General features: G+C 42.2%; 1 protein-coding gene across 1 annotated transcript in view; it reads left to right on the top strand.

The window, feature by feature from the left end:
* LOC126268115 (uncharacterized) overlaps nucleotides 1-17,377 on the top strand; it is an 846,423-nt gene that overhangs the window by 613,483 nt on the left and 215,563 nt on the right. The window contains exon 3 of the mRNA XM_049973639.1: nucleotides 9,458-9,522. Coding sequence (XP_049829596.1) covers nucleotides 9,458-9,522 — 65 coding nt within the window. The remainder of the gene's footprint in view (nucleotides 1-9,457; nucleotides 9,523-17,377) is intronic.

Raw genomic sequence — 17,377 nt, 5'->3', positions numbered from 1 at the left:
TGAGGATGAAATGATGATGACAACAACACAACACACAGTCCAGGAGCGGAGAAAATCTCCAACACGGCCGGGAATAGAACCAGGGCACGCTTGCACGATAGCCAACCAAGTTACCATCCAGCTAAGCAGTCGGACTGTTTACCAGAGTCTTCAGCACATTGCGTGAACCAGATTTTTTTTTCCAATTTCTCATATTTCACCTGAACGGGTAGTTCAACAATGTGCAGGAAAAGCAACGCATTGCTGAAATGGTGCAGTGTAGTCCTACTACCACAACTCGGCTGTTTTCTGCATGTATCAATGTCCCACGTTCACACGTATGGGAACATTACATCCGGAAAACTTGTACATATTTCACGTACAGCGTGTCCACAATCTTCACATTGGCGACAATGTCAAACGACTTGAATTTTGGCACTAGTAAAGTGACAATCACCAATCGCGCCCATTAATAATATTCACTGATGAAGCCATGTTTACACTGAATGGAGACACCAGCACATAAATAATTTCCAACAATGTTTGGTGCGGCGTTGTCTGTAACACGTTGATAGGCTCAGTCATTCCAGAACAGTGAATGATGGGACAGAATTACTTGCATTTTTTGGGGAATTCGTTTGTTTAATACCTTGAGAACATTCCTTTGGCCACGCGGACTGCAAAGTACTTCCAGAGTGATAGAACCCCTCCACACTCCACCGAACGCGTGAGGGAACATCTCAGCCACACCTACTCTAATCACGCGTCGCGGTCAAGTGTGCTGGCCAGCCTGGGGATGGTTGTTAAGGCGGTTTTCCATCTACCTCGTCTAATCTGGGCTGGTTCCCCTTATTCCGCCTCAGTTACACTGTGTCGACAATTGCTGCGCAAACACCGTTTCCACGTACGCGTACACCATAATTATTCTACCGTGCAAACATTTGGGTATGAGACGTCCCCGGGGGGTCCACTGGGGGTCCGAATCGCACAATAACCCTGGGTGCGGTATGGGTCGACGATAGGGTGGGTGGACTGGTGTGGCCTGTTGTTTGGTTATGAACCACCGAAGGCTCCGGCGGGACGAAGCCTCTCCATCGTTTCTGTGTCCCCGGTTTAATATATACATACATATATAAATACACTAATCGCTGCAATGACGCGAGATGAACTACGTGGTCCCATCATGGACGCTGCTGGCTTCATTAGGCAACTTGCAGCAACACAATATGTACTACTAAGGGTGCACAAATGCACTGAAACTGACGGTGAGGTATTCGAACATTTATTGTGAACTGTATAACAGCTGTAATGTGACGTGCAGGGTAATGCTTAAAGGTGAATATATTAAAGGTGCCTGTTTGTCAATTGATACTTCGTAAAGCGCTTGTTGTAATGTTTACTGTTGTAAACGTGTAAACCTGACTATGTATTGAATAATACAGAAAATAAATAACAATGTATATTAAATATGTTCTATCTCGGAAACTATTTGGAATACGGCACATGTCCATATTTTTGCTGCAAATGATCGTTCATATCATATCCCTGACTATTGACCATGAGGACATCCTGTATCTGATCGAGGAAATGATTCAGGATAATCGAGTTTTTGTTGGGTATCTCTTCAACACTTGCCTCTCAGAGAACAGAAAATGTACTTTAATTTGCCGTGGGTAGCAGACGGCAGAAAAATGAACATCGGAGAATGAATAATACGAAAACAACAGTTGCGACGCACAGTAGCAATATCAAGCGGAAACATTGACAGTGACGAATTTGTGTAAATACAGAATACAGTTTCCTCGTCACGGAAATGTTTACCATGTGTTGCCTAGTGATTAACGCCATGTACGAAAGTGCCTAGCAAATACTGGGGAGACGAAAAATAAACACAAAACGCAGGAGTAAATACAAAATAAAGCAAAAAAGTAAAGCTGATATGTTTTGTTCATTTTGCAGATTGAATGTTCCTATCACCCGATTGTTATATTACGTGAAGACTACTGTAGACATTTGTAAAGACAACGTGCTTCAGGTTAGAGGTAAAAATTGTAAATTTGAACGCTCGTTCTTAATTAGATGCTCTTGGGCGTATTACATTTTCATCTTTACTAGGATCATTTACCGCGTGGAGACTATCTTCATGAAAACACATCCAAGTTGCGACACAAATCTTTAGCTGACTATTAGAGCTGAATTTCATTTAAGAACAAAAAAATTGAAGTTTCACTCATTCCTTTTCGTAAATAAATAGTGAAATAGCAATTAATGCAGTAATTTATAATTAGCATCTCGGAGAGAAAGTATTATCTCTTTTTGGGCAGGTATAGAATTACTTTCAGCTGCGGAAGTCAAGCATTCAGATTGCATCTAACGGTAGCATGGCGTAAACAAGAAAAGATGTGTACGTAACTGTGTTAAATGAAATACGTTTATACCGCTGAGGTTTCCAAAATACATAATTCTCAATAACATGTTTTATATGCTACAAAAGTGTCCTCTGTCTCCAGTACTGATTTTAAGCTTCACTTTTTTTCGAACAGTTAGCAGTTTCGGAGAGCAAGTAACGATGTTCTAATTACCGTACATTGAAATACGCCTTCGCTGGGGAGAAAAGATTAAATCCGCATTGCCTATCAATTAATTAGTCTTCAGACAGATGTTATTCTAAACACGCACAACGCAAATTACTGCAAGTCGTCATGCTGGCAAGGTAACAAGAACGCAAGTCTAGACTAAAGAAAGCTCGCGCGGTTATATTAATTGAATGGGCCACCTGAAAATAGAACGCAGTGACCTTTAAACACCAAGGCTAAAGAGTTGTTGAGAAAAGTTTGGCGTCAGCAGAGTGCTTCCATTGAAACTAGTCTGGTAACTAAATATGAAGTGCTAGGGAGAACAGAACATCATTAAAACCTACGGGTGTGCACTATGCCTTTTACAGTAGTTGCGCACTATTATAAGAAAAATTACAGGTAAAAGGAAAGAGTATCCCTGTACACCGACAGAAAAAGTTCTACGTAATGTGTAAGACCTCATGCTATTATCATCTTTGGTAAACTATACTTAATTTAAAAAAGAAATGGAGGTAGTTGCTGGTTTCGAAAATTCTGGTGAAATAAAACATGACTGAAGGCTTATGACAGTTGTGTTATTCAGTTGCATTCGTTTATCGTAATCTGTTGTTTGCAGGAAAGTATTGTCATTGGACGATTGTAAGGACATACAGATAGAATTTGATGAAATTGTCATTCATTGTAATGAATGAGAGCTTTCTTTAAATGTGAATAAATATACAATAACGCTTTCAACAAAGAGGGAGAACGTTATAATATCTGATTACGAGATGAGTGGTGAACTTCTTGAGCTGCTCGCCACATCGTAAATGTAAATGGCTCTGAGCACTATGGGACTTGACATTTGAGGTAATCAGTCCCCTAGAGCTTGGAACTACTTAAACCTAACTAACCTAGGGACATCACACACATCCATGCCCGAGGCAGGATTCGAACCTGTGACCGTAGCGGTCGCCGGTTCCAGACTGAAGCGCCTAGAACCGCTCGGCCACAAGGGCCGGCCTCGTAAATATATTTACGGGTAGCACTAAGAAGCGATTCTAAACCATTGTTAAGGAAGATAAATGGAAGACTTAGATTTTCTGTAAGGGTTCTAGGAAAATAGAAAAAAGTAAATACTGAATAAATTTTCAACCGCCAAGATGGTTAAAATCATTTATTCATATAGATAACCGGCTTCGGGAATTTTCTGTTGCCGTCTTCGGGTCTGTAAAAGATATGAGCGAAATGCTAGGACACAGTAACTAACATTACAGCACACATAATTGTATCCACGATCTGCAATGCGTGGAATAACAGCATACTATGTTTACATCAACACACAATCTTTTCCTGCAGTGCAGTAAATATAGGTATATACAATGTATATCCACGTTGCTATCGTCAGCTATACTAGAATTCGGCATGACAGTTTTAACATAACAGCTATGTACACACATGTTACTGCGCTGATTACAAGTGCTCACACTTAATCGATAATATCGATTCGTACTACCACTGCACCATCTGATGAACCACTGCATTACTAAGGATGTTTACGTTGGAATCTGTGAGTGTGAAGAGGTCATGAATATGAGCACTTGTAATCGGCGCAATAACATGTGTGTGCATAGCTGTTATTTTAAAACTGACATGCCGACTTCTAGAATAGCTCTCGATACCAACATGGATATACATTGTATAACACCACTTACTGTACTGAAGGAGAAGATTGTGTAATGATGTGAACGTAAGTATGTTGTTATCCTATGTGTTGCAAATCTTAGATATAATTACGTGTGCTGTCATGTTAGATGCTGTGTCCTAGCATTTTCTGTCCTATCTTTTGCAGATACGAACATGACAACAGAGAACTGTCGAAATCGGTTAGACTTAGAACTACTTAAACGTAACTAACCTAAGGACATCACACACACATCCATGCCCGGGGCAGGTTTCGAACCTGCGACCGTAGCGGCAGCGCGGTTCCAGACTGAAGCGCCCAGGACAGCTCGGCCACATTGGCCGGCTATCGGTATGAATAAATGATCTTAGCGATCTTGGCAGCTGAAATTTATTCAGTCTTCATAATACTACATATTGCTCTCACACTGACGATGTCAGAAGTGTGTAGGCATCTGTAAGGCAGATCACCTACAAGACGCAAGTGTCGGCAAATCTATAGTAGCTTTCCAGTGTTTGGAGTCCTCATCATGTAAACCTGACAACAGACACCGAAAGAGTTCACACACATGCTGCTAGAGTCGAGACAGGTCGTTACAGGACACATGGAAGCACAACAGTAATTCCCCAAGAATATTTCTTGGAAGACAGATGATGCAGTTCTCGAGAAAGTCTGTTGGGTAAATCCCATATGTTCAAAGAAGACTGTGTGACCGCCATGCTGCCACCACCTTATATATCGCGTAGGGATCGTGAGGAAAAAGGTAAGAGATATTAGGACGCACAGAGGCGTATAGATAGTCACTTGTTCCACGTTCAGTATACGAATGAACTAGAACAGAAGACCGCTAATATTGGTAGAATATACCTTCAGCTACGCACTGTACACAGACTTCAAAATGTTCAAATGTGTGTGAAATCTTATGGGATTTAACTGCTAAGGACATCAGTCCCTAAGCTTACACACTACTTAATGTAAATTATCCTAAGGACAAACACACACACCCATACGCGAGGGAGGACTCGAACCTCAGCCGGGACCAGCCGCACAGTCTATGACAGCAGCGCCCGAGACCGCTCGGCTAATCCCGAGCGGCTACAGAGACTTGCGCAGTATTATATCGATAAGGATCTTCTTAAGAAGTGGACTGTGGTATCAGTAGTAAGACATTACGGTTGGTCTGGGTTCTATCGAAACGTTATACGGTCCAATGACATTAATGTGGCCACCACTTATGTTCGACGTCAACGTACAGTAGCCACTCACAGACGGCAGATGGCAGCACTAACAGTGGAGGGAACATAAAGGGTGTCGGGCGATGCAGAAAAAAGGAAAATAGTTGTTGCAATGTGAAAATGGAGCGATTTATCTGACGTTCAAAAGGCCATGATCATTGACTTTTGGGCCACGGGTGGAAGCATTACCGAATCGGCCAATTACATTAATTTTTCACATGTCGTCGTGGTAAAAGTATACCGTGCATGGCAGAATGGAGCTGTGTAAAATCAGCGCAGAGGTAGCTGTAGTGCACCACGGACAGTAGATAACAGAGGTGAACGGCAGTGCGGAGATGGGTACTGGCGAACAGACGTGCAACTGTAACTGTTGCTCACCTGACGGTCAGATGAACAATGGGGCTAGCAACAGTGTCCATCAATTACTTTTCGGCGTATGTTACTTCGTACGCTTCCCAGGATTTCTGAAGATAGACGTTGACTGTGGATTTTGTATCACAGACACAGCCCTTTTGAATGTTCAGAGATGTCACTAAATCCGCCCAAAGATGTAAACAACATTTCATGGTCAGAGCCTATTACATGGAAGGGGTCCGACAGCCGATCAGTTCCAGTCATTCCACCAGGAAGGACGTACACGGCTCCTGTTGTCTGCCTAGACAGTCAATACCGCGGTTCTATCGCGTCCGCATTGTTACTTTGTGCCAGGAAGGGTTCTCGACAAGGGAAGTGTCCAAGCGTCTCTGTGTGAACCAAGGCGATGTTGTTCAGACATAGATGGGATACAGAGAGACAGGAACTATCGGTGACATGCCTCGCTCAGGTCGTCCAAGGGCTACTACTGCAGTGCTCGGAGGACCACTGACAGCAACGCCACCATGTTGAATAATACTTTCTCGCAGCCACAGGACGTCGTGTTACGACTCGAACTGTGCGCAATAGGCTGTATGATGCGCAACTTCAGTCCCCACGTCCATGGCGAGGTCCATCTTCGCAACCACGACACCATGTAGCGCGGTACAGATGGGCCCAACACCATGCCGAATGGACCGCTCAGGATTGGCATCACTTTGTCTTCACCGCTGATCGTCGCATATGCCTTCAAACAGAAAATCGTCGGAGACGTGTTTGGAGGCAACTCGGTCAGGCTGAACGGCTTAGACACACTGTCCAGCGAGTGCAGCAAGGTGGAGGTTCCCTGCTGTTTTGGGATGGCATTATGTGGGCCGACCTACGCCGCTGATGGTCATGCGCCACAACGGCTGTACGATACGTGAATGCCATCCTCCGACCGATAGTGCAACCATATCGGCAGCATATTGGCGAGTCATTCGTCTTCATGGACGACAATTCGCGCCCCCATCGGGCACATCTTGTAAATGACTTCCTTCAGAATAACGACATTATAACATCCCCTTAGAAAAATTAAGAATGACTTGATTTTCAAACAACTGAGCAAAACTCAACGTACTCAGACAGTTTTTTCTTTACATATTCTGATCATCACTAAAGTGGCACACAATATTTTTAGCGCAACGCAATCTGACTTTCAGTAATATCTACAAAAGAATGGCCCTGATTAACAATAACCCTTACCTTTCACGAATCACTTACCTCACTACCGAACTACTGCAATACAGCGGGCGCCAATACTGCCAGTTAAATAAAAGATTAGCAAATAAAAGATTTTGATACAGAACAAACAATGTTTTTAACTTAATAAAGTTCAAAAGTCACCATATATATATATATATATATATATATATATATATATATATATATATATATATATATATTACAAATTTACTCTTTATGATGGATACACGTTCAGACGTTCAGATCGTCCGCTCGCAAAAGTCTGCCATTTCTCTCCCCACACCCACCACTGCTGGCGGCTCACCTCCAACTGCGCAACGCTACGCGCTGTTCAGATCCAAATGCCCAACACTACAATAGCTAGTATTGCAACAATGCCAACCAGCCACAGACTGCACACAGCACAGTCAGTGATTTTCATACAGAGCGCTACGTGGCATTACTAATATAGAAACCTAAACAGCCTGCTTACAACATCGCTCGACTAAAGTGGACAGCATGTTCTCCATACATCAACCCTATCGAAGATGCCTGGGATAGTTTGCAAAGGGCTGTTTATGGACGACGTGCAGGGCTGTTTATGGACGACGTGGCTCTCCAATCACTCTGAGAGATCTACGCCGAATCCCCGTTGAGGAGTGGGAAAATCTGGACCAATAGTGCCTTGATGGACTTGTGGATAGTACGCCACAACGAATACAGGCATGCATCAATGCAAGAGGGCAATCTGGACCACCACCTCTGAAGGTCTCGCGGTACGGTGGTACAACATGCAATGTGTGGTTTTCATGAGCAATAAAAAGGGCGGAAATGATGTTTATGTTGATCTCTATTTCAATTTTCTGTACAGGTTCCGAAACTCTCGGAACCGAAGTGATGCGAAACTTTTTTTGATGTGTGTATGTGCCCATTCGATAGGGCGACCACAGATTAGTCTAGTGCAACATCAGTTTTATCGATATGGATCAAAACGGACAGTAAAACTCGAAGGAAACCAGCCCTCCAGAAGTCACGGCATTGCTCTCACACGCGCTGACTGTTACTGCCAAGCAGGAAGCGCTGAGTCGCTGCTACGTTGCTATTTATTCATCGTGTTTTACTGTCCCCGTTGATACATACCGATAAAACAGACTAATTTTGGCGCGCTATATCAAATGGGTAAGAAAGATCCCGATTAAAAAAGAAATTTTCTTAAAACGAGAAACAAACTGACAGTGTATGTCGACACTGGACGTCGCAAGAATGACGTGAAGAGCAGTACTTATCTGGTCTGACTCCTGCTACACAACGCAAAAACTAAACTGCAAATATCTGTTGAAACACCAGAGAAAATAGAGAAAATGTACCTGACGCCTCTTAGGGGAGACGCCCAGTATAAACCACACTCTCTTTCATTTTTATTCTGACTTTTTTGTAGCTATATGTGTTGTTGTACGTTTTTAGTACTTCTGTCCGTGCGCCAGACATATTGAGTCAGTATATAGTAACAGGCAATCTATTACTGTTCCTGAATTACATTTTGGTCCACTGAATCACAATGACAACTGCCCTTTAGCGTCATTTGAAATTACACACTCATAATTTGATTTATAGAGCATGTTGTAATTCTGACATACTGCTGGTTGACGCCATAACCATCTTAATAAATGAAGCTGCCTAGGCTGAAAGTGGACAGTTTTCAGTGAGTTAGGCCATTTACTTGCACAGTGACAGCAGCACCAGTTCCAGATGATTCGATACCAAGAAAGAGTATAGTAATAACACTGACGACGACAACATATTGAGGTGGAGCAATATTTGTTTTATTTTCTTCTGAATAATAGAAACAAAAATTACCCAAAGTCATTGTTTATAATTTACAAATTTATGATCACATCAAACATTACATGAAACCAAAGACCCGCAGCCTTGGACAAATCAGTGCCCACAAGGTAAGTATCTCCACGAGATTGTACATCTGAGAATATGCTGAGATGCGGCTCGCTTTTCATGCCAAAACAATACGCGTAGATAGGATTCAAACGCTATTTAATTTTGACCATCTACGCTGACATCTGATATCTAAGCTGACAGCCGCGCGAGGTTGCCGCGTGCTCTCGGGCTTCTTGCTGCGGTTCGCGCGGCTCTCCCCGTCGGAGGTTCGAGTCCTCCCTCGGGCAGGGGAGTGTGTGTGTTGTCCTTAGTATAAGAGAGTTTAAGTTATATTAAGTACTGTGTAAGTCCAGGGACCGACGACCTCATCAGTTTGGTCCCATAGTGACTCACCACAAATTTCAACACTGTCACCTGGAGCATTTGTTCTGTGTAATGTTCCGCCCTACATCTGCCATTTTAAACCAGAATACACCCTTGACAGTTTTAGTAATCTTATGTATCAGTGTACTAACGCACTGCCGTTTGTGTTTCAGGCTTATCCAAGGCTATACGGACAGCAAGGGGCGCCATTACCCACGGCTGCCCTACTATCCAATTGGTGAGTTGTTGTTGTTAATTTACTTATATAGTCGGATAAGATGTGAACTGGTAAATGTTCTATGAAAATTGCAGGTGGAGGGAGGGGGGGGTAAGGGAAAGAAAGAGTAGGAAATGTTGATGTCAGTTGATTCGCGACTGTATGTGGATTCATCGGCGACCAGCGAAAGTGTGCGCCAGACCGGGATTCGAAACCGGGATCTCCTGCTTATTACGCACCTGTGTTGACCACAGCGCCATCCCGACACAGGGTTTATCGCAATTGCGAGGATTATCTCGTCACACATCCCGACCAACGCACATTCTCACTTAACCCCTCTTATCTGCAGTCCCCGTCCATCACCTGCTTGCTCACTAGTTTGAGATTCCCGCAAGAGGTCGAACGTAATTGTGCATCTGCACCAAAGGTGGTAGATGCGTTGTCCATCGAGGCAACTCAGGTATATGAACGCGTGGTATCTGTTCCTTCGGACGGCATTTACAAATAATATGAGGAGTTCTGCAGTCTTTCGCGACTGTATAATGTACTATTCACACCAAACGCTCTTCACTTTATTTAAGAACATTGTCACTGATCATTGTAACAATTGTGATTTTTATTTAAGTGTCAGTTTAACGAAATTACAAACACACTAGTGCCAAAATAAAAAGCTTTAGCAAAGTAATAATCAGAACAGACATACACACAAACACACACACACAGAGGCTAGGACATATCGCCTTCCCCTCCCTCTTCCTCCCCTCTCTCTTCCAACCCCTCCCTCCTATCCCATTCTCCGTCACATGTGTAAAAAACTGTACATAAACACGTACACACATCCGGCCGGAGTGGCCCTTCGGTTCTAGGCGCCACAGTCTGGAACGGAGCGACCGCTACGGTCGCAGGTTCGAATCCTGCCTCGGGCATGGATGTGTGTGTTGTCCTTAGGTTAGTTAGGTTAATTAGTTTTAAGTTCTAGGCGACTGATGGCCTCAGAAGTTAAGTCCCATAGTGCTCCGAGCCATTTGAACTCGCACACACAAGTTAGAACATGTCACTACCTCTTCCCCCTCTCCTTTCCACACTATCGGAACGAAATTCAAATTACACAAAACCATAAGGTGAAGGTGAGTATATAAGCCAAAACACTCAAACGAGAAAATATTCTGGCTAGTGTAACGCAGTGCATTTAAAACCGGACACCTGCGTATAGTACGACACGTTCGAATAATGTAAGCCAAAAAAATGTGATTTTCAACACGATAGCTGTTTGTCATCTCTTAACATCTACATGTAAACAGAACAACAAAGATCACTGATTTACCTGTGACATAAAGTGAAACTCGTTTGGTATAAACGAGACTTTATACAGTCGGTAATGACGATATATGTCGCACATTAGATCTAAAAACTGCGACTTGAGAAGAGAGGCCACAAGGGCAATATGTATACACTCAGAAGTCATATGATACCAACGTAATATAATGAAAAATGTCCTTTTGTCCGTCTAAGTAAAAAACGGAAAATGTAAGAACTGTACAAGCATCAGCAGTCTGCGGAAAATTTGTTTATTTACCTCGTCTGAGTCATCATCAGCATCATCACTACCAGCAACAACAGCAGCCATTGGTCTTGCATATCAGAGTACATACTTCTTCCAAACGTCCCGATGCATCAAATTCTTCAGCCATAGTATCCACATTGTTTCTATATATTCCAATGCCATCTACCCATCTCCCATCATCGTCTCAGTTTCCTCTTATTTCTCAGAACCCAGCAAAAACTATGTAAGTACCCTCCTTGATCTATTGGCTGTCCGTTCGCATGGTTATATGTCCTGTCCTTCGCCGCCCAGACAAATTTGTGTCATCCACGTCTTTTCTCTGCTACATTTGTTTATTTCCCGGCCTCTCCTGGTAGTTGTTCCCAAATTCGTCTCTTCATCTCCTCACGTGCTGAATATGTATTGATTTTTTCATGATTTTTGTACTAAAAATCCATGTCAGACTAGCAATACAAGCTGATCGCAAACTTTCAGAAACACTGGAAGCTTAGTTTTCGGTTCATTGTATAAGAACTTAAAATCTGTCAGAATACTCTAAAAGTGGCATCCTTGGAAGTGGAGTACCGAATAAAAAATATATGGTGTTATTCAAGAATATCATGCTTCTGTTCTTATCTTCATAACAAACAAAGTTACAAGTAAATCAATCATAATTGTTAATGTACAACCTGAGAAGTTCAAAAATTTGCTTGCCTCTGAAAAATGTTTGTGGGCGAGCTGTTGCAGGCGCTTCAATCCGGAAGCGCGCTGCTGCTACGGTCTCAAGTTCTAATCCTTCCTCGGCATGGATGTGTGTGATGTTCGAAGTCTAGGGGACTGATGACCTCAAATGTTAAGTCCCATAGTGCTTGGGGCCATTTTAACTATTTGAAAAAAGTTATTTGTGGGCGTCAAGTTGAGTACCACAACCTCTATATTTCACGCGTCTGTTTTCTTTTCTTTTCTTTTCTCTCTCTCTCTCTCTCTCTCTCTCTCTCTCTCTCTCTCTCTCTCTCTTTTTTTTTTTTTTAAAAAAATCAGAGTTTTATCTTGCTGCTAATGTACTGTTCTCTCACCTTTGGTGACTTTCTTCGATATTTCTTCACTGATGCTGTGCTTGTTGCAAACAGACGTGACTCTCAACCTGAAAAAATAAAAAGCAGTTTTTTTAGCATACACCTCTGACCACACAGCACTTTTCACAAAACTATCAAATTTTCTCACTACACGCAATTGCAGTCTTCTCATCTTGCCAAGAGTGGATAGTTTACCTGTACCGTCTTTCCCTTTCTGCTCGCCTGATAGACTGAGGTGACAAAAGTCATGGGAAAGCGATATGCACATATACAGATGATCGTAATATCGTATACACAACGTATAAAAGGGCAGTGCATTGGCGGAGCTGCCATTTGTACTTAGGTGATTCGTATGAAAAAATGGTTCAAATGGCTCTGAGCACTATGGGACTTAACATCTATGGTCATCAGTCCCCTAGAACTTAGAACTACTTAAACCTAACTAACTTAGGGACATCACACAACACCCAGTCATCACGAGGCAGAGAAAATCCCTGACCCCGCCGGGAATCAAACCCGGGAAACCGGGCGCTGGGCGCGAGAACGCTACCGCACGACCACGAGCTGCGGACTATTCGTATGAAAAAGTTACCGACTTGATTGTAACCACATAACTTAAATTAACCGACTTTGAATGGGGAAGCTGGACGCAGGGGACGTTCCATTCGGTAATCCTGAGAGAATTCAATATTCAGAGATCTACAATGTCAAGAGTGTGCCGAGAATAGCACATTTCAGGCATTACCTCTCACCAGGGGCAACGCAGTGGCCGACGGCCTTCACTTAACAACCGAGAGCTGCGGCGTTCGCGCAGAGTTTTCAGTGCTAACAGAAGAGCAACAATGCGGGAAATAACCGCAGAAATCAAAGTGAGATGTACGATGAATGTATCCGTCAGAACAGTGCGGTGAAATTGGGCGTTAATGAGATATGGCAGCAAACGCTGACGCGAGCGCATTTGCTGACAGCACAATATTGCCTGCAGCGCCTCCCCTGGGTTCCTGACCATATCGGTTGACCCTAGACGACGGAAAAAGCGTGGCCTGATCATATAAGCCCACATTTCAGTTGGTAAGAGCTGATGGTAGGGCTACAGTGTGGCGCAGACCCCACTAGGCCATGGATCCAAGTTGTCAACAAGCTGGTGGCAGCTCCGTAATGGTGTGAGTTGTGTTTACTCGGTCCTCTGGTCAAAATGAACTGCTCATTGACTGGAAAATGTTATGTTCGACTACTTGGAGATCATTTTAGCCATTCATTGACTTCATGTATCCAAACAACGATGGAAGTTTTAAGGATGGCAATGCATCATGTCACTAGGCCACAGTTGTTCGTGACTGGTTTGAATATCATTCTGGACAATTTGAGTGAATAGTTTGGCCACACAGATCGCCCGACATGAAATCCATCGAGCATTTATGGGACATAATCGAGAAGTCATTTCGTTCACAATATCCTGCACCGGCAAACTTTCGCAAATTATGGGCGGCTATAGAGGCAACATGGTTCAGTATTTCTGCATAGGACATCCAATGTCTTTTTGACTCCATGCCACATCGAGTTGCTGCATCACGCCCGGCAAAAGGAGGTCCGACAAGATATTAGGAGGTATCCCACGACTTTTGTCACCTCAGTTTACACGCAACACAGATGCTCCGGTAAACTCAGATATTTTTGCTTAAATCTATCATGTCTGTAACGATGCATTTTTTTTAGTTTCTCAAATACATTAAGCACAGTGTACTTCTCGCTGCGCAACTTTTTAGCAGTTTTCCTCGTCTGAGTTTCACTAGGTAACAACAAGCAACTTTCACACGTATTCACAGCGTATACGAGCAAGACCGCATGAGCACAGGTGGTGAAACAGAAAAAATGAGTGAAAGAACTACATGTGTTGAAGATGTAACACGCTAATTTGTAAAAAGAGTGAGAGTTCCAGTTCTTTAGCGTGCCTCATTACGTTGCGCATGCTAGAACAACGGAATAACTAATACATGAGTGGGGCCTATTTCCATGTCTCCAGAAGATGGGGTGTAGGGGGTGCACTGAGCCCACAGTCAATCACTCGTAGTGCTGCACTAGCGTTTGTTTACTTTAAGGTTAAACGTAAGATGAACACGGTACAGTTTATAGCCGGAGCAGATATACGCCTCTTGTGGAAAATATATGCGCTAAATGGCATTTGTTCTGATATTATTTCGTAACAAAAAGACAATAACATTGATTTACCAGTACGATCTCAGGGTGGTGATTAGGTTGACACATAAGAGCAGAGTCTAATTTTTTTAAGCGTTTCATTCTACAATCCTAGATCACCGTACATATTTATATGTATTTTGTGTTGGCGGCGTAGGACAGCTTTTGAGAACGTCAGGATCTGCATTATACAACACAGCTGCGCTAGTTGTTTTATTAACGACTATCGATTTCAGTCCATGCACTGGTATGAATCCAATTCAACTGTGTATTCCACAATTGTAATGCTGTAACGGAACTTCGCAGACTGAGCAAGAATTACAGTTGTGGAATTCACTGTTGAATAGGTTTTATGACCCGCGGATGGTCTGAAATAACTAAAATCAACACTCGATAATAAAATAACTAATACAGCTACACATTGCATAATGCAGTTCTTAATATTTGTATTTCATTGTGCCGCCATGTACCTTCCCACGGGTAACTTCACGATGACGTTTATCGAACGAAAATCTGTCACTCCTTCCGCCATCTTATGTAGTCAGTCATAATATCTGGTTGCCTAAGCTATTTCGCAACTAGCAAATTGTTCATTAAAGCAATACATTACTTTCATCGTATGATAAGCTTCATTTTATGATTTGTAGCAGTAAATAAACATCTTTCATACATTTCAGTAATACATAATGTTGTGTGTAACATATTACCATGTGTTTTACTCTGCTTCGGACGTCTGCGAAAGTTTTACCCAACAATGAATACTCTAAGACTAAAATTTATTCGTTAGAGTTATAATTTTAAATTTAAAAATTTTTAGAGTATATCGCGGAGGGAGAGCTTCTCAACCATTTAAAATTTTAACTGCAATGGATCACTTAACTGTAGTTGATGACCAACGAATTCTCACGTCGATGATCCTTACGCAGCCACCATGTAGCGTGCTCATTATGTTCATTTCTATCACCACTGATAGTCTTGAACTGTACTAGTTTATCTTGATAGTAGTAAACTGAAAGTTAATTAGCCACATCTGTTTATTTTTTCTGAGCAAAAGGTAGTAGCAGTCGTGTGCACAGCTATTATCGGATGACACTGATAGTTCACATCGCACTCGCTACCCATAATATGCTAAACGTTCCACAATATTACCATTTCGGTGCCGTGACACTTAAAGTATCGCTGTAAAACCGAAACACTTTGTTTGGATGCCCTTATATGAACACATTTAAGTGTTTCAAAATGCACGCTCCTACATTTACGTGACATGAGAGCAACCTCACATATGTGACAAGCGTTTACTACTATTCATTCTTTCAGAAACATTTTGCTTTTACTGAAACGACAATCGATAGTTACGATGTTCTTACTCTCTTTCGCAAAGTAAATCTAGCACGCAAATATTTACCACAATTTAAGTAAAGGAAACATTTTGTAATACAGACACAAACAAATATTAAAAATAATGTACATAAAACAAAAAACTGTTGCTCAGGAAAGAGCAAAGTATTTGACAACCATAAAGGCACAGAAATAAAAAAATTGTTACAATTCTGACTTAGGCTACTGATGTTATCTTCACTGAGTGTAGATTTACATAAAAGTAATACGTAGACTACAATCAGTACGGACAAGCTTAAGAAATGCAGTTTGCCACAGCAATGCTGAAGATACGAGAAGATGGGTAGTTGGAGAAACTAAAAATAAGCCACTGAATAAAATTGTAGGGAAAGAAGGTTTTATGACAATTTGACTAAAATAAGGAATAGATTGGGACGACAGATCTTATCATAACAAGGAATAGTTAAGCGTGAGGTACTAAAAATTGTGGAGGAGTAACAAGGGGTGACGGCAGTATGCAGGTTCAAACTGATGCAGATCCTAATACATATGTAACGGTGAAAAGGCGCGTACAGGATGGACTAGCGTGGAGAACTACAGAAAACCAGTCCTCAGGCTGAAGACTGATAAAACATCAGCTTTAACCTAGTACAATAATTATTGTAAGGTCTTCATACTGCCTTAGACATAAAAATATGATTTTATTGTTGTGTTTTTCAACTTTATAACTTCATAAAAAATACTTGACGTAACTAGATAATGGTATTTTGTTGTATGGCATGTGAAACACATGTCCACCGGCAGGAGAGGTTGGAAAGTATTAATGACGGTACGTCAAGTATAATTCGTAGAAGATGCAAATTATTACCCTCGAATACTACACAGTGGGCTCCTGAATACACCTCATTCCACGGAAAACATGTGTCAGGATTAATAAACGCGTAGGATTTCAGTAAATAACGTCCACACTCACTATCCGTAGCATAAATGGAGGCAACTTGCTCACCTGCCCTCTAGGTTTCTTCTCCAGTGGTCGCAAGCTCTGAAGTGCATGCAGTAAATCAGTGTATAACAAAGTGTCCAATGGGAAAGAATTCGGTGCTATTAAAACTGAAATTGAAGAGCACGGGGATGCCACTGGATTTTATTTCTATTTATTGCAAAAAACGCTTCTGAGAGCCAGTCTGTCGTTACTATTCATAACAAAATTCTCTGCCGTTAACCGCCCGCAACTCGTGGTCGTGCGGTAGCGTTCTCGCTTCCCGCACACGGATTACCGGGTTCGATTCCCGGCGGGGTCATGGATTTTCTCTGCCTCGTGATGGCTGGGTGTTGTGTGATGTCCTTAGGTAAGTTAGGTTTAAGTAGTTCTAATATTTAAACAGTAAATATAAACAAGTAGTTCTAAGTTCTAGGGGACTGATGACCTAAGATGTTAAGTCCCATAGTGCTCAGAGCCATTTGAACGATTTTAGTCCACCGTTAACCATTCGTTACCGAGCACCCCAAAACACAAAAACACTTCACATGATCCTAGAATCAAGATGAGATCGCACAACTACGTTTTGCTAAGCAAATTTAACGATTAATTCCGTCTTTACGCGGAGTTGCACGACAACCAGTCGTAGGCTGACTAGTAAGCTATTTTAACAGTTTGGCACCAGCCCTTTCAGGGGCACTTGTGATTGGTCAATTATTTTAGTCAAAAAGCACTGACAGTAAC

Source organism: Schistocerca gregaria, chromosome 4 (assembly GCF_023897955.1).
Source record: "Schistocerca gregaria isolate iqSchGreg1 chromosome 4, iqSchGreg1.2, whole genome shotgun sequence".
Classification (NCBI taxonomy): Eukaryota; Metazoa; Arthropoda; class Insecta; order Orthoptera; family Acrididae; genus Schistocerca; species Schistocerca gregaria.
Note: the sequence above shows the minus strand (reverse complement) of the source record. Positions and strands in the feature narration are given on the sequence as shown.